Genomic DNA, 26,269 nt, shown 5'->3' with positions numbered 1-26,269 from the left:
TCCATCCTCGAGCGCTGTATTTTTTGTTTCACATTGGTCCAGCTTGGCCGATGCTCCTGGAAGCTAGAAATCACTGAAGTAACCAGGAAGCATAAGCTGTCTCATTGTCCAATAGGACACTTCAATGGCTGATAGAGACAGTTGGACCGTGGGAAGTGTTCTCTATCATCCATTCAGAAGAGGGCAGGTGTACAAGTAACTTTCACTCATTGTGCAGTCTTCAGAGCCATTACAGTGGGATGTATGCTATAAAGCAGCAAGGAGCTTTAGCGTATCTCCTGCTGTCTTGATGTCAAACAGGATGGCTCAGTGCCTGTTAGAGATTAGATAGAGGGACAGCAGGGGTTATGTTTAAGCTCCTTGTCAGATTGCACCTAAAGCTGGCTATTCACTAGCAAATTAGTGTGAAAATTCTTTGTACATTTGACAGTTGGACAAATGTTGTTCAAAAGGACAAAAACGAAAACCACATACACTTTTGCAAATTTGTTAGTTGTAAAAAAAAATTCCATCTTGCGCCTTTGAATTTCTTGTCATTGTGGCTGAAAATGAACATCGATTTTACCCCACTGATTTAAAACTCTAATGAACGTTCTTAAAATGAAAAATTTCTACAAGTGTTTAGCCAACTTAAAGTGGTTGTAAAGGCTGAAGTATTTTTACCTTCATGCATTCTATGCATGAAGTACTTACCTGAGCCCCCTCTCGATCCAGCGATGTCCTTGCCTATCCAGGTACTCACACTCCTGATTGGCTTTTGGCATTGCAAGCTGTTTGCTGTGGGGGCACTCAGGAGGGATGAGCCAGGAGCGCCGACGGGGGACCCGAGAAGAGGAGGATCTGGGCTACTCTGTGCAAAACCACTGCACAGAGCAGGTAAGTATAACATGTTTTTCATAAAAAAAAAAAAAAATGAATCAAGACTTTACAATCACTTTAGGTCTTGAGTGGTGAACGGGCACTATCTATCTAAGCTGTGTAGCGATATGGACTGTCACCAGAAAGCACCGTACCTTTTAGTGTTTCTGGACATCGCTTGTCCCTTTGGTAATCAGTGACAACCTATCTGTGCATCCAACAAAGTGTATTATGGGATGTATAGTTCTCCTTCAGACTATTACTGTGTCACCATGTACCCTAAGACTACACATCCCAGGGATCTTCGCGGTAACATGAAGGTTGCTGGGAGTGACCATAAAGCAATAATTCCACGCAGAACTCTCTTCCTCCTGGGCCTGAATCAAAACGGACCTCTCTGTGTAACAGGGAGAGAGGTCGCGGCCTACCACGCAGAGCCGTACTTCCAACCCGAGGCCTAGCTCTGTTATCAGCTGTCGGACATCCTGACGCTAACATCACTTGGATCACATGCCTCTCGGTGTGGATAGATGAGGCAAGTTTCACTTCGGAAGCAGGAGACAGTAAATCTGCAGCCTGAGTGTTGCTGTACGTGTTCCTGTCCAGAAGTTCTCGGATTGAGTTAGTTGTTGGTGAGAGGGCAAACTGCTCAACCCCTTTATTTATTCATTGCCATTGTTACCGAACACTGTGCACAGACATCTTTACCCCAAGAAAACTTTATTGCATTGCTTGAACACTGTGCTCAGACGCCTTAGATCTTCACCACTAGGAACCTATTGCTTTATCTGCAACCAAATGGATCACAGTTAACAAGCTCCATCTAGCTAGCGAAGAACACCAGATCTGCAACATGGAACTCTTTCTTTTGTCATTACTTATAGAAAAGCCTATATATTAGTGGACCTGCTCTCTCATTGGGATAGCATAGGCTGGCTAGATTACATCCCTCTCAAAGTAGCCACATAATTATTAACTGAAATGTCTACTGGGATGTGACTTCAGATCTAAATATAGTGTACATATGTGTATATAACATTCTTTGTTGCTGAACCATTGTCTGCATCATTGGGAAGGAACTTGTTTGCTGAATTGGCGCTGTTAGGCTGGCTCAGCAGATTCATTACCTCTGTTTGTGAAAGAATTTTTCTTTATCTGGTCCAAGTAAAGAATTTCAGAACCTAATATTACAGAGTTGTTTGATTCTTGCTGCACAGTGTTTCCAGGATGTCTGAACCCAGAGTGTCAGGTGGGTTGGAAGGTTCACTTGGTCGTGGCCATGCAGATGAGCAGGTAATTCTCAGCAGTCCCCAAGAGGGCAGTACTACAGCTGATTTCCGGTTGTTCTTTTCAAAGAAAACCTATAACTAAGTGTGTAACGTCACCTGCCATTAAAATATTCAACCTCTACTAATACTTCTCTTAAATGAACTCAATTTGCCCATTAGGGGTAAAGTGAGCATTTATTTGAGCACATTGTGTGGATTTTCTGTTGGCTTGAAAAAAATCTGGCCTCTCTCTTTTCAGCTGTCTTTTAACGTTTTTTCCACCACAGAACTACATTACAGTAATTATAAAATTTTTCATTTTTTTCACAATTCTCTAGAAACTCTACAGACTTTAGTATGTAGGGAATCCCAGGTTGTCAATTGTATCCGAGATTCTGCAGCCAGCATGAACAACCATTTGACAGTTGAAATATCTGAGATTACACATCCAACCCTTCTAATGTTTGCTTTAACAATAATATGAACCACATTACTTAAGACGGTTTTATTAAATGTCTTTATAGTGTTTTGCTTTATGCGTGAAACAAAAAAAATGTCTTTATAAAATTCTTTATGGTTATTGTTGCAGTAATTATGCTTTAGGTGGGATTATAAGGGGCATAGCCAGTAATTTAGCTTTGTGAGAAGGGGACATCATCACTCAAGCTTAGAGCAGCAATAGGCTGAATACAGCCTTGCCTCAAACAGAAACTTTTTAGGGAATGGAACACGAATGTTCTCACATTAGTCTCCTTGGTCTGCCTGTTCTTGTATACATAGGCAAGGCTGCTATTAGAAATCACAGTGTCTCATACAGCCTACCTGACAGAGGGCCCCCCTGAAAATATCAAAAATATATTTTCGCTTAAAATACACTGAAATCATTATTAGCGGACACAAACAACATAGCTTACAAATTCCTGCAAAATCTAAAAGATAAAACTTTATTGAGTTAACCACTAGATGACCAGCCGCTGCAGTTATACTACGGCAGGTCGGCTCACCTAGGCTAATCGCTGTAGGTATACGTAGGCCACTTTAAGACCACTAGGGGGCACGCACGTGTGCCCGCAGCATGACGACAGAGCGATATGCTTCCTCCTTCAGGCAGTCCCATCCCCCCACAGTTAGAATCACTCCCTAGGACACACATTTAACCCCTTGACCGCCCCCTAGTGTTAAAGGGGTTGTAAAGGTTTGTTTTTTATTTTCTAAATAGGTTCCTTTAAAGTGGAGGTTCACCCGGAAATGTTAATTTTTAACATTAGATTCATGCTCATTTTGTCTAGGGGAATCGGCTAGTTGTTTTAAAAACGAAGCTGTACTTACCGTTGTAGAGAGCGATCTTCTCCGCCGCTTCCGGGTATGGGCTGCGGGACTGGGCATTCCTATTTGATTGACAGGCTTCCGACAGGCTTTCAATGGTCACATCTATCACGTCACGATTTTCCAAAAGTAGCCGAACGTCGGTGCGCAGACGCCGTATAGAACCGCACCGACGTTCGGCTTCTTTCGGCTACATGTGACGCGATGTATGCGACCGTCTGAAGCCTTTCGGAAGACTGTCAATCAAATAGGAACGCCCAGTCCCGAAGACCATACCCGGAAGCGGCGGAGAAGATCGCTCTCTAAAACGGTAAGTACTGCTTAGTTTTTTAAAAAACTAGCCGATTTCCCTAGACAAAATGAGCATCAATCTAATGTTAAAAATGTTTTTTCGGATGAACTCCCGCTTTAAGCTAGTGCATTGTTGGTTCACTTACCTTTTCCTTCGATTTCCCTTCTAAATGTTTTTTTTTATTTGTCTGAATTTCTCACTTCCTGTTCCTCCTCAGTAAACTTGCCTAGGATACTCTTTCTATTTTTTAAATCTATCAGAGAAACATACACGAAATGTCTCTGGCACAATAATATCACGTATTGCTTATTGAGATTTATTGCAAAACTGGAAAGTTGCGCCAGGAAATACCGGTCTACAAGGGTTTTTAATCTCACCTGAGCGATTTTCACAGTGCCATGGCCTACGGGAAAATCCAGTTGGAGAGATCTCGGCTGTTTGCCAGTAGCCCTGAGGGAAGATGACAGAATTAATTCTATATGTTACTTTTCACATTGGATTTTAATAACTATTCAGTAATACATACTGAATGCTGAAATTAATCAGAAAAACACCCAATGCTCTACACATGTGTGCAGGGGAAACATAATACTGTAAAAAAATAAATAAAACAACAGTAACTCAAATCTACAACTTGAACAGTGCAAATCAATGTTTTAGCATTCTCAAAAAATATATAAACCCAAGTGCAGCAAACGAACAATGACAGGCAACAAAATGGCTTGCACAACAAATAACATCACAGCCATCACAGTCATACTTATCATAAATGACACCATCAAATTGTAAGCAAATGTCAAGAAAAGTCTAAGATGAAAATCAAATCAAAAACAAAGGGATAAAGCAATACTCTTACCAGGAACTTGCTGTCTTTGTTTCCTGGGTTGCTTGCAAAGCTAATTTCAAGATCCAGTGGAAGGATAAGGCTTAATAACTCATCTTCTCCTTGGTTTCCAAATATCACTGGTTCTTCACAATCCAGGAAAAGTGTGACCTTGTGAGTGTCAATGTTTAGTGCAAGTCGTGCCCATTTGGAGCCAGAAAATGGTGATCCACCTGGAAGCAACAAAGAGGCCGGTTCCATGGTCTGAGGAGTTCGGTACTCTAAACGTAACTGGTCTTCTTGCGTGTCAGAAACAAGGCGTAAAAGAGGATGACCATCCTTCTTCATAGCAGCCGGAGACAAAAAGGCGAGCAATGTTCCTTGGTTGTTCTTGGCTTGCTTGGCTACAAAATGTAGGCCAACCGAACCCTGTGTACTGGATAAAAGGTAGACTGAATAGTCCCAAGGAAGTGTTAGGTGAGGGACACGTGGCCTGAACTTCCAGGCTGGTGAACCAGGGTCAAGACCCTTGGACTTTGTAACCCCCTTGATAGAGCGTGTAACATTCAGAGCTTCCAGGAGATCAATAACTACAAAAATATGAAAAATGGAAATAATGATCAGTAAAAATATACAGAAATATTAATACAGTAAAACATTCTCATAAAATTCAGTACATGAAACCATAAATTATTTAAATAAATGAAAAAGCTATCTAAATTCCTGCAGTGCTACAATAACAAATACAGTCCTGATCAAAAGTTTAAGACCACTTGAAAAATGGCAAAAAATCATATTTTACATTGTTGGATCTTAACAAGGTTCAAAGTAGAGATTTAACATGCAACAAGAAGAAATGAGAGTGAGACAAAACATTTTTTGAGCATTCAATTAATATCGAATAATAACGAAAATAACGAATTAAGATCCAACAATGTAAAATATGATTTTTTGCCATTTTTCAAGTGGTCTTAAACTTTTGATCAGGACTATATATGTAAAACTTATACCAGGAAAGAGAGATGTTTTATGTGTGGCACTAATGCTTAGTACACACGGGCCAAATGTCGGGTGGCATCGGCCGGTTAAAAAAAAACTGGCCAACATTCCGCCCATGTGTATGATAGCCGGTCCAACACAAGCTGGTCGTTTGGCCATCTTCTGTTGGATGAGCATTCTGGAAAACCAGCAGCTGACTGGCTCCTGATTAGCACTCTCAGCCAATGTGTACCAGGTTTAAGGATAGAAGGAAAGAAAATCTAATTATCTATAGGCCGCCTAAGAGCTTTGAATACCAGGTTGCAACCAGCCATTCCGTAGAAGTAAAGACAAAGCCAAACGCTTCCATTTGCACATGTGTATAGAAATTAAAATTTCTATATCTATACAGCAAAAATATATAGCTGTACTATACATAGAAGAAAAAGCTATTCAAGTATTAATTTATAACTAGGAATGTTATTAAGCCAAACATCTGCACAGTCTATATGTTTGCACTGAAGGTAATGTATAGTTTTTTATAGAATTTATATTTTAACAAACATAGTGTAAGGCTGGTAATATAGGGTTTCATATACAGTAGATTGTTTACTGCTGTGCTTTACAGGCCTGAGTTCAGGTCACTTATTCACAAAACCGAATGAATCAGTTGAGTTATTCAGAGGAGTCCATTCATACCAATATCAAATGTGACAAGCTAACAAAATCTTGAACTACCTTTGGATCGACATTCAAATGTTTTGAGAATTTTCATACAAATTTTCCTAAGAATGCTCATATGAATTTCCATTTGAAATTCTAGTGTATACCCAACTTTAATCTTAGTTCTGTAGGACCAGTCAGCAAATGCAGAGATAGTGTTGGGCTTTCATATTATGTGAAAGGGGGGGGGGGGGCTCTTGGGCCAGGGCACTATTTATAGGGGCCTCTTTTGGAGCTGACCTGTATTGATCTCTGGTGGATGGTTCACACTTCACACTATTTTCATGGATTATCAATAAAAGGTATTGCAATTGGTTCCTTAACTGGAGCTTCACCCTGTTATTCTTTTCCCAAGCCTTAATAAATTTGTATCCACTTTACTCATTCATTCCCCTTGCTTGGCCCTCTGCATCATTATTTATGTCTTATTAATTATTTTTACCCCTAGTCCAAGCTGTATTTAGTTCCTTGCACTCCTATCACCTTCTTCTATCCACCTTTTTCACGCTCTTATGTTCTACAGTTTCCAGTCTCACTTCATTTTCACAGTGATTATATTATATATACCATTCACAGGGTGCTTCACCTTTTTTGGTCCCCCTGTCTGCTTTGGCCGCCAGCCTTCCCTACCTTCAGCTCCTCAACAGAGCTTAACCAGTGGATGTATTCCCAAGTCATCCTTTTTTGCATTTACTGCTTGGATTGCATCTTTTTGCATTTTTGCCCTTGTTGGTTGATATGTAAGTATATTCACTGAGGGGGTGAATCTTCACTACCCTCAGTGGCCCTATATATATGTTTTTTCTATATACAGTAAAACCTTGGTTTGAGAGCGTTTTGCAAGACAAGCACAATTTTTTTATAAATTTTGTCTTAATATACAAGTGGCGTCATGTCACAACTGAGTATAAAAGAGTAGAGAGGAGCCTCTAAGTGTAGCAATATGGTTACAATTAATGAAGGTACAACATTTAGCAACATATTGCTACACTTAGAGAGGCGCCTCTCTTTTCTTTAATACTCTGTAGCGTCTGCTGGATTTTGCTTCCAATCCCCTTGTGGAGGCTTCCATTTGTTGGTGGGACATTTTATGGTTACAAAACCTGGTCACATTTCTATAATCTTTTTATATGGACTATAAACTTAAAGCGGAGGTCCACACAAAAAGTGAACCTCCACTTTTCGGAAGCCTCCCCCACCTTTCAGGAGGGAGAGGGTGCAGATACCTGTATAATACAGGTATTTGCACCCACTTCCAGGAATAGTCACGCCCCCCCCCCCCCCCCCGCTGTCTTCTGGGAAACACACTGGTCCCAGGAGACAGCGGGGACCAGTAAGCACGGACCGCGGATGGTGGTAAGGGCAGCCAAGAGACGAGCGTTTGCTCGGCCTCGGCTGCCGTCCATCGTGGGCATGCTGGACAGGTAAGTGTCCATTTATTAAAAGTCAGCAGCTGCAGTATTGGTGGCTGCTGGCTTTTAAAAAAAAAAATTTGGGTGGACCTCCGCTTTAAGGACTTATGAATAAATGGTTGTAGAACAAATTATTTGAGTTTCCGTAATTTCTTATAGGGAAATTCGCTTTGATATACAAGTGCTTTGAATTACAAGCATGTTTCTGGAATGAATTACGCTTGCAATCCAAGGTTTTACTGTATATATATAAAATAAACAAATAGTGAGAAAAGGAAATTATTATGCGCCCTTCAACGTTCTTCCACCCCACTGCGCCAATCAATATACGTACCCCAAAAAAAGCAGCTACTTAAAAAATAAATAATATGTAAAAAATTCTCAAATAGGGTTGAAGAAGTCCTGAGCAACGAAACTGGTCAAGGAGTGGTTACACGGCATACCAGGAAAACGTTCGGAATACCGACCACCGCGTGTGTAGTGCTTTGAAGTGAAGAGTGGAACGAACGGAGCAGGGGGTGAGACTGATGGTTTACCTTAGGTCCACCTAGACCAGGGATCCTCAAACTACGGCCCTCCAGCTGTTGCGGAACTTTACATCACATGAGGCATTGTAAAACTCTGATATTCACAGACATGACTAGGCATTATGGGAATTGTAGTTCCTGAACAACTGGAGGGCCATAGTTTGAAGACCCATGGCCTAGACCATAATACAACAAGCTTATTGCAAAATTGTCTGTGGTTTGGAGCCCACTGCCGATTTCTCTGTTGAAGTGCCTCTATTTGTTTTGCTAAATGTGAGTACAACGTGTAAAGCTTTTTTACTGTTTTAATAAATTAGTTTTGATATACTTCACTATTGGAGCCACTTTTACTTTTTCATGTGAAGCAACTTCTGATTTATGGGAACACTGGTGGAATTGATTATTTCGTTTGGAGATTTATTCAGCTCTTTTGCCAAGCATGCGAATGCAAGGCATATTCTATTGGTAAGCACAATTCCTTTGGGTGTGGAGTCAATGAGCACTATGGTGTGGTGAAAGGTTTCAAGCAAGATTGCTTAAGAAGATTTTTTTGGACACTTTGGGCCAGATTCTCAGTGGAGATACGACGGCGTATCTCCAGATACGCCGTCGTATCTCTGCGTTGTGCCGTCGTATCTATGCGCCTGATTCTTAGAATCAGTTACGCATAGATATCTATTAGATCCAACAGGCGTAAGTCTCTTACGCCGTCGGATCGTAAGTGCATATTTACGCTGGCCGCTAGGGGCGTGTACGCTGATTTACGCGTCGAAATATGTAAATCAGCTAGATACGCAAATTCACGAACTTACGCCCGGCCGACGCAGTAAAGTTATGCCATTTACGTTAGGCTTTTTTGAGAATTTGAGAATTGAGAATTTGAGAATTTTACGTTGTTTGCGTAACTCGTCCGTGAATGGGGCTGGACGTAATTTACGTTCACGTCAAAACCAATACGTCCTTGCGGCGTATTAGGAGCAATGCACACTGGGAGATTTCCATGGACGGCGCATTCGCCGTTCGTGAAAAACGTCAATCACGTCGGGTCACAGAACATTTACATAAAACACGCCCCCCAGTTCCAAATTTGAATTAGGCGGGCTTACGCCGGCCGATTTACGCTACGCCGCCGCAACTTACGGAGCAAGTGCTTTGAGAATACAGCACTTGCCCGTCTAAGTTGCGGATGCGTAACGTAAATCGGATACGTTACGCCGCCGCAAAGATACGCCGCTGGATGAGAATCTGGCCCTTTAAATTTAATCACTTGGAGTTTAATCACTTATGGACTTGTCTTGTTAAAATTATTCTTTTCATCACTGGATGGATGTTTTTTTCTTGGAACACTTCATTATATTGTTTTTTATTTACTAATATATATATATATATATATATATATATATATATATATATATATATATATATATATATATATATATATATATATATATATATATATATTTTTCCACTCCTCACATTTATTCATTATAGTGTAATATGTGTATATTTTGTCCCAGATTTATTTTCACATTTATTTAGGATTGCTCAAAATCATTTTTGCACATAGCGCTACTATTTAGTTCATTCAGAATTTTTTACATATATATATATATATATATATATATATATATATATATAAAAATATATATATATATATATATATATTTTATATATATATATATATATATATATATATATATATATATATAAATACTGTTTATGCATGGGCTTATTATAGTTTTTCTTTCCTGAAATGGTCTCTCCACAGATACACTAAAAACGCGTTGAGTTTTCAGTCTATTTGAGTGTATTTGCAATACTGTATCTACATCTAACCATTCTGTCCATTGTTTCACAAGATACGGTATGTATTTTTTACTGTGTCTGGTTTTTAATTCCAATATGGAATACATTTTGTTATCAACTTTATTTGGCGTTCCATCGGAAAAAATAATTTTTAGGTCTCTAATTGGGATTTCTTATTAGACAGCCCAGCATGCACTGCACATTGAGGCATGAAAACACTCCAAATTTTTATATGTTAAATAAAGACTGGATTAAAATAATACACAATATTATAAAATATCAGTCAGTAAACCTAAATTAAAAATAAATATCTAATTGTTCATAAACCACTAGAGTTTTTATTTTAATGTCTGTATCTACTCATTCATGCAACTAATGCCGTGGTTTATCCAAAACAAAGGTTATGTAGAAAATCTATCCAGAATAATACCAACGAAGCATTCAGTGCATCCAAGAATCTCAAAGAGGCAAAGCAGCTGATTGTTCATTTTTCAGCAGATTGCCCATTAAAATGAAAGGAAGTATAATGTTATTATGGCCAAGTGCCTGTTTCAGACAGTATGACATTTTCCCACAGGTCTTACATAAATTCATACGCAAGGTCTCTGGCAGCAAGTGAAACACAGCTGCTCTCCAGCAATGAGAATTGCTGTGCAGGTATCTAGCAATACATCATTAAATGTGTAGAAGATTTTTTTGCTAGCCTCTCCCCACATCGTAGCTTGGTATGCCCCTGGCTCTATCGTACACAGCTGTAAAAGATGAGTCAGGGCTGTAAAGTTCACATTGGGAGGGGGCTTGGCCTCATTCCCAGGTATTAGGTCTCCTGGTGGTACCAAAGTCACATGACTACACACATTCGCCTGCAACACCTTAACCCAGAAGAAATTAGCTACAGATTACCTCTAAAAATATATATTTTTTAAGGATTTCCTATTATATTAAAGTGTATATCTAAGCAAAATACAAAAAAATATATTCAGTACATATGTGCAATACATACACATTGCCCAATGTTATGTCTTTTTAAAAAAATGCTGCAAGTACAGAAAAATACCTCTTGTTATGGACAGAAATGAAGTGAGTTTTTAATTTCCTGTACTGAGCGAACAACACTGTAATCCCAAGCAGAGTTGCAAATAATGAGTTCACTTGTGCTGGTCTACGGAATACCTCCTCGTTTTGTTATGAAAATGAGGAGGGGGTAAAACCAGCTGCTGACAAGGTCTGTGATTGCAATCACAATGGAAAAAATAAGGCCCAGTTCACTTCTAGTCTATTCACATTGCTGTCATTCATGCCCTGATGAAGGCAGCTGTCTTGGACCTCCGAAACACGTTGTCTACTTTTTGGACTGTCTCCCTGACTTTTATTAAAATAAAATTGGATCTGGACTTTATAGCTGTGGTATGGCACATCAATTTAAATTTTTCTGCTACGATATTGTAATTGTGCTGGCCAATGGGCATAGATTTGTTATATATACAGTATATACATATTGTTTCTCAACCATTTTCTATGTGTTATGTTTAGTTTACATGCTGCCATCTAGTGACCCTTTGTGGTAATGCACAGTTTTGTGTTTTCTTTGTCTGATCTATTACACACTTCCTTTCTGTGTATGCTCCACCCCTTCTTCCTGACTTTCTTCTTCCTGTCTATGGAGACTGCTTACAGGCCGCATATAACAAGGGCACATGTATTCTGCATAGTAAGCTACAGACAGTATCATATTTTGACCGCACAATACTACAACCTGTTCATCTTCTGTAACCTGTCATCTGATGTATTCTGAAAGCAACTTCTGTGAATAGAATCATATTGGTGAGTTCAAGCTATCTGATAAGGATTGTCCTCAGTGATTATATCTGCGTATACAGGCCAGGCATAGAGCTCTCAAACGGGATAAATCGCTTCACAAAAATTGGAGTCAGAATAGTAATCTCAAGCAGGGTTGTAAACAATGAGTTTACCCATGCTGACCTACAGAATACCTTCCCCTTATGTCAGGGAGATAAGAAGAAGGTAAGGTATTCTGTAGTTCGTAAGTTCAGCAAAGGTAGCAATGTCAGCTCACTAGAGGAATTTAGGAGCTCACTGGATTTCTAGCAGGATCCTTGGGTATTTTTATTTTGCACTTGCATCACTGTTAGCGCCGATAGAGATGTGCTGATAGCATGTGCCCTGCCCGCTTCCAGCACAGTGACCGGCGAATCACAAAAAGCTCCCAATCGCTTCTTGCGATCGGGAGTTTTCTGATCATGTGACCACCGTGACAGCCACTCACAAGCCCCGCCCCGCCTCCTGTAATGCCAAACCCCTTAATCATTTCCATACTGGGCCTATTATGGCACTCCTCTCCTACATGTAAAAATCATACTTTTTTTGCTCGAAAATTCCTCAGAACCCCCAAATATTATATATTTTTTTAGCAGACACCCTAGGGAATAAAATAGCGGCTGTTGCAACTTTTTATCTCACACAGTATTTGCGCAATTTTTCAAACACGTTTTAAAAACAAAAAATGTTTCATGAATTAAAAAATAACAAAACAGTAAAGTTTTTTTTATATAATGTGAACGATGATGTTATGCTGAGTAAATAGATACCCAACATGTCACGCTTTAAAATTGTGCACACTCATGGAATGGCACCAAACTTCGGTATTTAAAAATCTCCATAGGCGACACTTAATTTTTTTACAGGTTACCAGTTTAGAGTTACAGAGGAGGTCTAGTGCTAGAATTGTTACTTGTGCTCTAACACACACAGCGATACCTCACATGTGTGGCTTGAATGGCGTTTACATATGTGGGCAGGACTTACATATGCGTTCGCTTCTGAGTGCGAGCTACCGGGGACAGGGGCATTTTAAATTTAAATTTTTTACTTTATTTTTTTTATTTTTACACATTCTTTAAAAAAAAAAAATTGGATCACTTTTATTTCTATTACAAGGAATGTATACATCCTTTGTAATAGGAATCGTTCGTGACAGGTCCTCTTTATGGAGAGATGCAGGGTCAATAAGACCCCACATCTCTCCTCCAGAAGATTCACAGTCTCATGCTTACTAGCCGCGATTTGTTTACAACCACGGCCCGAACGTGACGTCATAACGTTGCGCCCGGGCCTTCAACGGTCATAGAGATGGCTGGTGACCATCTGGGGGTACTCGAGGACCGGTGTTGAGAAACATTGCCATATTGGATAGCTCAGCCTAAGGATTCAATGAATAAGATTGTGAAAGGGTAAATCTGCACTGTGCTGCCTCTTTAGCTCACCTACAGCGCTCTGGGAATTGTGTGTCATGTACATAAATGTTTTAAAAAAAAGTATGAAAAGTAAGTTTAAAACATATAAGCTTTAAAACCATTATAATAAAATTAAATTATAAAAAAAACATACAATCCTATATACACGTTGTTATGTCCATAGTTGATCTAGAGGAAGGCAAAAAACACCAGCACGGCATGATCCAATTTCCTCCAGTGGGGTTAAAAAATCCTTCCTGATCCCTCAAGATACAATTGGATATTTCCTGGATGAACTTTACTTATAAATGTGAGTATCCAGTTATATTATGTACATTTAGGAAAGAATCTAGGCCTTTTTTTAAATCTACTGAATTGGCCAGAACCGCCTCTTGAGGGAGTTTATTTCACGTGTTCACAGCTCTTACTGTAAAGAAAACATTCTGTATTTGTAGATTAAATGAGTTATAAGGGCAGAAGTTTTTTTTTTTTTTATCTTAATGCATTCTATGCATTAAGATAAAAATCCTTCTGTGTGCAACAGCCCCCCTTAACACTTACCTGAGGTCCATCTAGTTCCAGCGATGTCCATGAATGTCTAAGGCCCCGTACACACGGTCGGTTTGGTCCGATGAGAATAAACCAAAGTTAATTTTCATCGGACCAAACCGACCTGGAAGCATTGAACTTAGTTTTATTCAGCACGTCGTGTGTTTGACGTCACCGCGTTCTGACCCGCTTGGATTTTGGACTGATGGTGTGTACACATATCAGGCCATACGGCCACTTCAGAGGTGAACCGATGAAAACGGTCCGACGGGCCAGTCTCATCGGTTTGGTCCGACCGTGTGTACGGGGCCTCAGCCATCCGAGATTCTCCTTCCAGATTGGCTAAGACACAGCAGCAGCGCCATTAGCTCCTGCTGCTGTCAATAAAAGTCAGCTAGCCAATCAGGGGAGTAAGGGGGCGGGGCCGGGTTGGGGCTCCATGTCTGAATAGACACAGGGAGCTGTAACTCAGCTCAGGTACCCCCATAGCAAGCTGCTTGCTGTGGGGGCACTGAACAGGAGGGAGGGGCCAGGAGAGCAGAAGAGGGACCCGAGAAGAGGAGGATCCGGTCTGCTCTGTGCAAATTCAGTGCAACAGAGCAGGTTAGTATAACATGTTTGTTATTTTTATAGGAAAACAAATGAGCCTTTACAATCACTTATGTTTATTTTACTCGAGATGTAAAGAGTGCCCCCTTGTTCCCTGTAATGACCTTAAAGTAAATAACTTAACACCAAGTTCACTATATGGACCCCTTATATATTTATACATGTTGACCCTTTCCCTCCCTAATCTCCTCTTCTCAAGAGAGAATAAATTCAATTTCTGTAATCCCTCCTCATAGCTGAGCTCCTCCATGCCTCTTATCAGTTTGGTTGCCCTTCTCTGCACTTTCTCCAGTTCCCCGATATAATTTTTGTAAAATGGTGACCAATACTGAACTGCATATTCCAGATGAGGTCTTACTAATGATTTCTAAAGGGGCAAAATTATATCTCTCTCTCTCTCTCTGGAATCTATACCTCTCCTAACACAAGAAAGGACTTTGCTTGCCTTGGAAACTCCAGCTTGGCATTGCATGGTATTTACACAGAACCCCAACTTCACCCCTCCCTGTCCCGCTGACCTGTATGGCGGTTATAGCCCGTTCTGAGCTCCGATGTAGCCGCCTTATGGCTCCGGGGCTTAGAGAACTTCAGAGCTTAACCTCCTAAATGTACCCCATCAGGAGGGACATTTAGGAGCATTCTAATTGGTCCGCGCCATCACATGGGTCACGGCACGGAGCAATCAAAACTCGCACAGCCCGTGTTCTCAGTGGGGAAGAAGAAGAGAGAAACCTGAGAAATGTATAAGTGCCGGAGCTGTGAGGTGGCTATACCGGGGCTCAGAACCATACAGGTCAGCGGGGGGGGGGGGGGGTAGGGGTCCTGTGTAAGTTCGCCTTACAGATTTTTCTGTAAAAGTGAACTTACACTTTAAGCTTATGATCTACCAAAAACCCCAGAGCCTTCTCCACCATTGATTCCCCCAGTTGTACTCCCCTAGTATGTATGAAGCATGCATATTCTTAGCCCCCAAGTGCATAACTTTATATTCATCAACATTACCAATAAATAGGTGTAAAGGAAAAGAACTGTATCTCAAATATGCAAGCAGCAAGTAAGAGGTGAGTCAGAACTGATCTGCATACAGTGCATACAGAAAGTATTCACAGCGCCTCAATTTTTCCAAACATTTTGTTATGCTACCGCCTTTTTTCAAAATTGATTAAATTCATTATTTACTTAAAAATTCTACAAACCATTTACCCTTAGGCCCCTTTCACATTGAGGCGTTTTTCATGCGGTACAGCGCTAAAAATAGCGCTGCTATACCGCATGAAAAAAACCTGCCCTGTAGTGTTCAATGTGAAAGCCCGAAGGCTTTCACACTGAAGCGGTGCGCTAGCAGGAGCGCTCCAAAAGTCCTGCTAGCCGCATCTTTACTGCGGTATAGGAGCAGTGTGTTCACCGCTCCTATACCGCGCCTTCCCATTGAAATCAATGGTAAACCGCGGTAATACCGCGGTATTAACCCTTTTTCGGCCGCTAGCGGGGGTTAAAACCTCACTGCTAGCGCCCGAATATCGCGGTAAATACGACGGTATAGCCGCGCTACAAATAGCGCGGCTATACCGTCACCGCGGCTCTATCCCCAATGTGAAAGCAGCCTTAATGACAACGTGAAAGAAGTTTGTTTGAAATCTTTGCAAATGTTTTAAAAATAAAAAAGTATTCACAGCCTTTGTTCAAAACTTTGCTGAAGCATCTTTGGCACCAATTACAACCTCAAGACTTTTTGAGTATGATGCTACAAGCTTGGGACACCTATTTTTGAGCAGTTTCTCCCATTCTTCTTTGTAGCTTTTCAAGCTCTATTAGGTTGGATGGGGGTAGTCGGTGCACATCCATTTTCAGATCTTCAATCCGGTTCAAGTCTGGGTTCTGGCTGGACCACTTAATGATATTCACAGGGTTGTCCCATAGCAACTCGTTTGTTATCTTTGTTGTGTGCTTAGGGTCATTGTCTTGTTGAAAGATGAACCTTTGCCCCAGTCTGAGGTCCAAAGCGCTCTGGAGCAGGTTTTCATCAAGGATGTCTCTGCACATTGCTACATTAATCCTTCCCTCGATCCTGACTAATCTCCAAGTTCCTGTCTCTGAAAAACATCCCCACAGCATGATGCTGCCACCACCATGCTTCACTGTAGGGATGGTATTGGCCAGGAGATGAGCGGTGCCTGGTTTCCTCCAGACATGACACTTGCCATTCAGGCCAAAGTGTTCAATCTTCATTTTGTCAGACCAGAGAATTTTGTTTCTCATGGTCTGAGAGACCTTCAGGTGCCTTTTGGCAATCTTCAGACGGGCTGTCATGTGCCTATTACTGAGAAGTAGCTTCCGTCTGGCCACTCTTATATGCAGGCCTGATTGGTGGAGTGCTGCAGAGATGGTTGTTCTTCTGATAGGTTCTCCTCTCTTCACAGAGAAATGCTGGAGCTCTGTCAGAGTGACCATTGGGTTCTTGGTCACCTCCCTGACTAACGCCCTTCTCCCCCGATCACTCAGTTTGGCCAGGCAGCCCACTCTAGGAAGAGTCCTGGTGGTTCCAAACTTCTTCCATTTACAGATGATGGAGGCCACTGAGGTCATTGGGAAATTCAATGCTGCAGAAATGTTTCTTTACCCTTCCCCACATCTGTGCCTCTATGCAATCCTGTCTCGGAGATCTACAGACAAATTCTAGGACTTCATGTCCTTGTTTGTGCTCTGACATGCCCTCTTAACCTTATATAGACAGGTGTGTGCCTTTCCAAGCCATGTCCAATCAACTGAATTTACCACAGGTGGACTCCAATCAAGTTGTAGAAACATCTCAAGGATGATCAGTGGAAAATTTTAAGTGTCATTGGAAAGGCTGTGAATACTTATGTACATAGGATTTTTTATTTATTTTTATAAATTTGCAACAAACTTCTTTCAAGTTGTCATTATGGGGTATTGTTTGTAGAATTTTGAAGCAGAAAATGAATTTAATCCATTTTGAAATTTGGCTGTAACATACCAAAATGTGGAAATAGTGAAGTGCTGTGAATACTTTCCGAATGCACTGTACTTGTTTAAAGCAGAGGTCCATGCAAAAAGTGAACCTCCGCTTTTCGGAACCCTGTATAATACAGGTATTTGCACCTACTACCGGGCATAGACTCGCGCCCCTTCCCCGCTGTCTTCTGGGAAACACACAGGTCCCAGGAGACAGCAGGGACCAGTGAGGACGTGCAGCGTGACTCGCGCATGCGCAGTAGGGAACCGGGAAGTGAAGCCGAAACGCTTCACTTCCTGATTCCCTCACCGAGGATGGTGGCGTGGGCAGGCGAGAGCCAAGCTATTGATTGGCTTCGGCTGCCGGCATCGCGGGCACTATGAACAGGTAAGTGTCTATTTATTAAGTCAGCAGCTGCAGTATTTGTAGCTACTGGCTTTTAATATTTATTTTTTTCGTCCGTTTTAACATAAGTGACTCTAAAGCCTCGTACACATGATCGGATTTTCCGCAGACAAAGCGTAGGACTTTTGTCCAAAGGACGTTGGCCGTGAACCATAACAGCCAGACAACTGGAATTTTTAAATGGAAAGTTGGGCAATGGATGAAAAGAGGTCCTGGACTGCCGCACTCCTTAAAACGATATCTTTATTCAGCAAGTGAAATCCATTTTATCAGCACAAGTTTTTTTTAACCACCTACGTTGAAATAGTTTGTGAAACAGATGTAGGATTGTACATGACATTGATATCCGAGGAACTTTGTTTTGTGATTTTACTCCAACCTCCACCTTCAGGGAGAGCAGGACCACCTAATAATGGCCACAGTAGGTGGGCTAATTTGAAAACTCACGCTGAGGGATCTCACCGTGTCATATGAGACATATGAGAATTGTAAGAAGCCATTAGAGATGAAGATGATTGAAAGCTATTTGCAGTTTCATTAAATAAATTGGAACCTTTTTCATTTGATATACATGCCGCTCATCTGTTCAGTTTGCAGTAACTGCTGCCGTACTGGCACAGAGCCCTTCTCACCATTATCATTGTATGAAGCCATAGGGAAGAGCAGTTGTATTGTATATAGAGGGCTAGATTCATGTAGGGGGACGCAAGTTTGTGCGGGCGTAGCGTATCCTATTTACGCTACGCCTCCGCAACTTAGACGGGCAAGTGCAGTATTCACAAAGCACTTGGGGCTAGATTCAGAGAGAATTTACGCCGGCGTATCTATTGATACGCCGCGTAAATTCAAATCTGCGCCGGCGTATTTTCTTTCTGTATTCAGAAAGCAAGATACGCCGAAATTTGCCTAAGATCCGACTGGCGTAAGTCTCTTATGTCGTCGTATCTTAGTTGCATATTTACGCTGGCCGCTAGGTGGCACTTTCGTCGATTTCAGCGTAGAATGTGCAAATGAGCTGGATACGCCGATTCAGAAACCTGCGGAATTTTTTACGTTGCTTGCATAAGGCTTTTTCTGGCGTAACGTTGCTCCTGCTATATGAGGAGCAACCAATGTTAAGTATGGACATCGGGCCAGCGTCAAATTTTGCGTCGTTTACGTCGTTTGCGTAAGTCGTTCGCGAATAGGGCTTTGCGTAAATTACGTTCACCTCTAAAGCATTGGCGATTTGCGGCGTAATTTCGAGCATGCGCACTGGGATTCTTTCACGAATGGCGCATGCGCCGTTCGTTAGAGACGTCATTTACGTGGGGTCATGTTTTATTTACATAAAACACGCCCACCTCTTCTCAATTTGAATTTGGCACGCTTATGCCGGCAGATTTACGATACGCCGCCGTAACTTAGGGCGCAGGTTCTTTGTGAATCCAGCCCCTGCCTCACTAAGTTACGGCGGTATCTGAGATACGCTACGCCCGCACAAAGTTACGGCGGGCTATCTGAATCTAGCCCAGAGTTTCTAATGGCACAGGCATCCTATACGCTCACTGCTGACAATACCTCCTTTATTCACAGGCAGAGCTTAACCAGCAATGTATACATTCCTGACACATAGTATCCATTATCCCTCTTTTTCACCATTCTTTTCAGATTTCTTTTGCCACACAAATTGTTTGTGTTTGTTTCATGTGGAATGTACGAAAAGGGGATTCGGGGACAAGCAATTAGTAAGAGCCTGAAGCGAAAAGGGGCTGCAAGTATTTGTGTAACACCAATGTCACGCCGTTCATCTCTCACAATAATACCAGTCTTTGATCAAAGGAGGACGGAAATGGAGGCTCTTAGTACTACTGATATTTACTAACAAGTCTGTTCTAGCCTGATTGGAACTATTAGCACACCAACAGAACTTTTAGTGTTTACTTATGAAAAATACCACCATATATTCATGGAAGGACCTAGTTAGTGGAGCTGTGTTTTTATATTTATCAGCTTTAATCAGCATTAGGAAAATAAGGATAGTCATCAATTATACTTTGCAGAAACATAAAGTACTTCTAAAGGTTACATGCCAGACATGCAACACTTTGTTCTATTAAATCTTAAATTCTCCTTAAAAGGAACCCTGTGCCATGTCTCATTCTTCTCCGTGAAGTAGCTTCAGTCTACGACAGTGGCCTCTCTCCTACTACTGGGAGGCATGCTCCTAATGAGACCTGAACCTGTCCAGCTTTACTGCCAGTGACATCACTGCACCAGTCGTAGTATGTAACTAGTTAATGTGGCTTCTCCTCCAGTAAGAAAATGTCTCTTTCATAGGTGTGCGCACAGGGTGTGCCAGGTGTGCCTGGGCACACCCCAATCACCCTGTGCTGCTCAGATTTCCCCTGCTGCTTGGCTTCAGAGAAAGGGACTGGGGAATCTCTGTGCTCAGTCCCATCCTCTGTTTCAAAAGTGAGACATCAGGGGTCTGTTTAGAAAACGCACCGCAAGGATATGAAATGCCAGTAACTAACCTTTAAAGTGTTGCAACCTTTTAACCCAATGAAGGAACCAGTTAAATACTATTCAGGTCTCAGCCCTGCTAAAGTTAGTCCATTAGAGTTCATTAGGAAAATACTCCTTAAAGGGGAGTTCCACCCACAATTTCACTTTTTAAATATAAATACCCCTGTAATACACAAGCTTAATGTATTCTAGTAAAGTTAGTCTGTAAACTAAGGTCCGTTTTGTTAGGTTGTTACAGCATTTAGATAGTTTATAATCTAGAAATAGACCGTGGCCATCTTAAGTGTGGACATCATGAAGCCAGACTGTATGACTTCCTGGATTTCAGCTTTGCATATCTCGCACATGCTCAGTGCACAAGCAATGTAATAGGTTTCAGTCAGGTTTGCAAGGACTACTGGGAAACATGATGCCTATCCCAGAAACCCTTGCAAATAGCCTAGGCAAATAAGGAGGAGGAAGTAATGAAGGACTACAAAATAAAGGTATTTACAAGCAACAAATTAAATAAAAATTGTCCATTCTGAACACTATGAGATTAGAGCATGCAGCACAGACAAACATAAAAAAATGGGTGGAACTCCACTTTAAATTGCTGGTCAGTGGAAAGATACACTGGTGGTTAGACTGCCACCCTTATCGATAGCTAAAAGGATCATTGGTGTCATGCTACTGGAGTTGATCTATGCAGGCACCATTAGATGGGAGTACAACTCAAGGAACCTCTGAACTCTTCATGAGAATGGCTGAATTAAGCTGGACATGGATGGATTACAATTTTCCCAGTTCAGCAGGGACTGGCCAAATTTCCAAATTTCCATCCATCTATGGCTGTACCTTCTTGCGACAAGGCCATCTAATGAATGACTTCTGATAACGGGGCTTATTGGGATGTTTCTGTTCGACCAGAGGTGCAGCCAATTGGCTGCTGCGCTGATCAGTGTATTCTGTTATCAGAATACAATTACACAGCAAAGAGGACTCCTCTATCCACATTGCTTACACATGGAAAATCTGTTCACCCAGCGGGCTGATAAAAAAAAAAACTGACCCATGCATTCTCAATATTTAAAGAACTTTGCACTTTGTTTAAAGGGGTTGTAAAGAATTTTTATATATTTTTTTAAATAACAAACATGTTATACTAATGCTAGCCATACACTATACGAAATTTGGTCGTTCAGACAGTTCGTTCTTTTTTCAAACAGTTAATGGGTACAAAATCGATAATCGTTGGGACGTTTTTGAGCCGAAAAAACGAAGGACAAGTATGGAAATGTTCTGCCGAACGAACGATAAATCGGAAGGTTAATGTGTTTCCTGTCTGAACTTTCTGCACTAGGTATATGTAAAACAAATTAACCAATTTTTTTTTATTTATGTTCGTTTTTCGAAAGTTCGTTTGGTAGATTTTTCGTAGAGTGTATGGCCAGCATTACCTCCACTGCGCAGTTCGTTTTGCACAGAGTGGCCCCGATCCACGTCTTCTGGGGTCCCTCGGCGGCTGTCTCTGGTCCTCCCCACAAGAACTCCACACATTCATGCGAGCTCCCTCGCATTGTGTGGAGTCCTTGCGGGCGCGCTCCCGTGATACAGCGAGCGGTCATAGCTGCTCACTGTATCACTCGCCAATGGCTGCGCTCAGGGCTCAAGTCCTGCGGGAACGCGTGGGAACGGAGTTCCTGCACTTTTTTCACAGCAGGAACGCAGTTCCCTTTGCAGGACTAAAGCAGCCAAGCCGCCCGAGCCAATCCTTCACTGAGCGGCGATGCCCAGCTTGACTCACTGTCAGGGGCAGGCGAACATTATTAATCCTTTATGTTACTTGCTGCTTCCTGTATATGGATTCATCGGGTAGTGTGCGGGTATTCCGTCACTTCCTCGATGCCGCAATGTGTCCTGGGAGCTTTTGTCATTGTTCCCAGGAGACATTGCGGAGGTCTGCCGCGAGTTATCGCGGGATTTAGAAAGAACTTGCTTAAAAAAAACATGCGCTTTAGTAATTATGCATATGAGCGTATCATTTTTTTTGGTGGTGGAGTGGATCTTGGGTGGGAGTTCCCACACTTTTTTCCCCAGGACTTGACCCCTGGCTGCGCTGCTGTCAGTCCATCCACTCTAGCCAATCAACGGCCAGGCTGAGCAACGAAGAGGATGTCGGGGCCGAGCGCGGGACTTTCGAAGGGTCAGGTAAGTATAACGGGGGGTCGGGGGGCAGTATAGTCGGAAGTTTTTTCACCTTTATTCATAGAATGCATTAAGGTGAAATTTTTTTTTACCTTTACAACCCCTTTAATGCATATGCACTCTCTGGGGTTGAGTTACTATAAGCAAACAGACTATGCAAGTGCAGTTGCTATAGAGCTTAATAAAGCTTCACTTTACAAACAATACACAATCACATGCAAGGAAATAAAAAAATAAAAATATCTGTTTGCACATGATTGGCTGATGGATGTAGACAGCGTTCTCCCTCACTTACTAAGCTCTGAAGCAACTGCACTTGCAAAGTGCACAGTCTATTTGCCTTTAGAAAATCAAAATTTTGCAGAAAAGCATTTATGTGCTGATGATATTAGAAAAATGCCAAATCCATAATCTTTTCGACCCTGAAAACCAAACCACTTTCAAATCTGAATAATACCATGACTATTTATAATGAAGCCTCCTTCATAATATGCTGCATCTAACAACACATCCATTCCCATAGTTTATTTGTAATTAGGCTGATCCCTTATCCCGGGAAAAACAAGTGCTCTGATTAGTATACAAACTGACATAACTCATAATACATTTATTACAGCAAACTAAATATCTGTGCAGCACTATGGGGGTTATTTACTAAAGGCAAATCCACTTTGCACTACAAGTGCAAAGTTCTCTTGAAATTGCACTGAAAGTACACTTGGAAGTGCAGTCGCTGTAGATCCGAGGGGGACGTGCAAGGAAAAAAAAACAGCATTTTAGCTTACACATGATTGGATGATAAAATCAGCAGAGCTTCCCCTCATTTCAGATCTTCCCCTCAGATTTACAGGGACTGCACTTCCAAGTGCACTTTCAGTGCAATTCAAAGTGCACTTTGCACTTGTAGTGCAAAGTGGATTTGCCTTTCGTAAATAACCCCCTATGTGTTATTTTATGTGGTCATAATCTAGAACCTCAGAGATTTATCTGTGTACATCAATGCCTTATACTTGTAAAAATCAATGGATTATTACTCACCATTGTCATCAAAGTACTGGAGTGGCAGTTCCATTTCATGGGGACCTGGTTCCTGGTCTATGCAGTTCATACTGAAGAACATCATTGGCAAGAGCAATGCATATCCTGATGGCAGCATCATGCTGAGTGGTGTTACAGAAAGCCAAGGCTACATGCCAGGTGGGCTACACAGGACTGCAATGGCAGGTGCGCTCACCAATCCCTTCCATAAGATCGCAGGATCGTATGAATTCCACACATGGAATATTACAAGTTGTACTCTGTAAAGTGCTACACGGGTTTCCCAAAGTTGGAAGGTGTCTTGATGACAGAAGACATAAAACCTGTAGAAGACTGGCAGGACTGGGGTTTGGCAACATTAAGGTCACTGCACTGTGAAAGGAATGGATGTACAATAATATAAGTACTCACTGCATTATACAAAGGGTTCTCTGATCCCCCATGGCTGTCCTCTGCCATACATTCTCATATAGACAAGGGAGGATGAATGGCAGCACAGTGGGCACAGGTGACGTTCAGGAAGACTTGCTGAGATTTGCTGCAGGGCATGAATAAAGATGAATCTCATAGGATTCCTTCTCTGGTCCAGAGCACCTAGAGGTGACTGCAGAGGAGAGGGAGGGGGGATCAGTCCTCCTTAGATGAGATACATTCATTGGCTTCCCATAGGAATGGTGACACCAAGGTGTCCTGCTGGTGTCACTGCAAATCTCCTCCTGCTCATTAGTGTTGTCGCCAGTGAGTCCCAGTATGGTAATGCTGTCAGTGCAGAGACTCCAGTTTAATGTCAGGAACAGAGTGACTAGTTAGGGCAAACTTCCCCCCCTTTGTGCCTCTCTATCCCTCCCCTTTCTACTTTTTCTCTTTGCCTCCCTTGTTCCTCCAATTCTCTCTGTCTTTCTTTCTGTCTGTTTCTTCCCATATCCCTCCCCTCCGGTTTCCCACCTCTTTATTTCACTATCCCACCCTTCTCAGATCCTCCAAATCCCTGCATCCCACCCTCTCATTATCTTCCCATACCTCCCCTCCTGGGTCCCTCCTCTGACATTCACACCAAATTCCTTCTCTCATCTCTGCATAGTAGTAGTAGTGAGTAGAGATGGGGGCTGGGGTAGGGAGGAGAAGAGGCTGACTGTGCGAGCTGAGGTTACCTCTGGAAGGTGGGTCACGAATGTCTAAAAACTGTACGAGCGGGCGCTGGATATTAAAGGGTTAACACTGGATTCCCTTTTTTTTGCATGCTTAGGATATATATATATATATATATATATATATATATATATATATATATATATATATATATATGGAAATTGAAGGGTTAACACATAAAGGGTTAACACATTAAAGGGTTAATATATTAATATATATATATATATATATATATATATATATATATATATATATATATATATATATATAGATATATTATTAAGTCCTTAGTATGCAAAAAAAGAACTACCCAGTGTTAACCCTTTAATTTCCATATATATATATATATATATATGGAATAATATAAAATATTATATATATATATAAGTCCTCAGTATGCAAAAAAAAAAGCAAACCCAGTGTTAACCCTCTAATTTCCATATATATGTATATATATATATGGAAATTAAAGGGTTAACACTGGGTTTGCTTTTTTTTTTGCATACTGAGGACTTATATATATATATAATATTTTTTATATATATATATATATATATATATATATATATATATATATATATATATATATATATATATATATATATATATATATATATATATATGGAAATTAAATGGTTAACACCGGGTTTGCTTTTTTTTCATACTGAGGACTTATATATAAAAATATATATATATATATATATATATATATATATATATATATATATATGGAAATTAAAGGGTTAACACTGGATTCCCTTTTTTTTGCATGCTTAGGATATATATATATATATATATATATATATATATATATATATATATATATATATATATATATATATATATATATATATATATACATATATATGGAAATTAAAGGGTTAACACTGGGTTTGCTTTTTTTTTTGCATACTGAGGACTATATATATATAGAGATTTTTTTTTTTTTTCAGGAGACTGGCTAATAATAATAATGTATGGTACTAGACACACTACAGTTCACTGAGCTAATGTCAGCAGACTGTGTGATTGTATATCCTATGCCCCATTCCAATTACTGACATAAGTAAAAGAACATACATATGTGCCTGCTGTGATTGTAGCACACAGACAGTTCTTGTAATATGAGAAATCCAGAATAATGGGACAGTTGTACTACTTGATTTTTGGTTTCCTTTTTTTTCAGAACAACTAATGCTGATATATCTTCCTCGGATAGAAAACAAGCCGTGTTTGCATACACTGGGTTACACGGAACATAATTCCTTGCAGGTTCTTTGCATATGAAGTGAATGCCTCCGAATAAAGTTTAAGATGAACTCCGGACACAAACCTTTTGATTCTAATACTGTAAAACCCAGTGGCGGCTGGTGCTCAAATTTTTTGGGGGGGCGCAAACGAAAAAAAAAAAAAACAATTGCAGCCTCACTGGGCCCATCAATTATCACCACTGTGCCATGCCATCAAACGCAACCACTGTGCCATGCCATCAAAACGCAACCACTGTGCCATCAAAACGCAACCACTGTGCCATAAAATGCAGTCACTGTGCCATGCCATCAAACACAGCCACTATGCCA

The 26,269-nt window shown here is 40.9% G+C and overlaps 1 protein-coding gene across 1 annotated transcript in view; it reads right to left on the bottom strand.

Moving 5' to 3' along the window:
* Window positions 1-24,426, bottom strand: part of LOC120931615 (kielin cysteine rich BMP regulator) — a 158,876-nt gene extending 134,450 nt beyond the window's left edge. The window contains exons 1-3 of the mRNA XM_040343229.1: window positions 23,541-24,426; window positions 4,601-5,157; window positions 4,122-4,194 (exon numbers count right to left, since the gene is read on the bottom strand). Of these exons, the coding sequence (XP_040199163.1) occupies window positions 4,122-4,194; window positions 4,601-5,157; window positions 23,541-23,661 (751 nt within the window). The 5' untranslated portion in view covers window positions 23,662-24,426. The remainder of the gene's footprint in view (window positions 1-4,121; window positions 4,195-4,600; window positions 5,158-23,540) is intronic.
* Between the last annotated feature and the right edge of the window lie 1,843 nt (window positions 24,427-26,269).

The sequence above is a fragment of the Rana temporaria genome, chromosome 3 (assembly GCF_905171775.1).
Source record: "Rana temporaria chromosome 3, aRanTem1.1, whole genome shotgun sequence".
In the NCBI taxonomy this organism is placed as follows: domain Eukaryota; kingdom Metazoa; phylum Chordata; class Amphibia; order Anura; family Ranidae; genus Rana; species Rana temporaria.
This window is presented reverse-complemented; position numbering and strand designations above follow the sequence as displayed.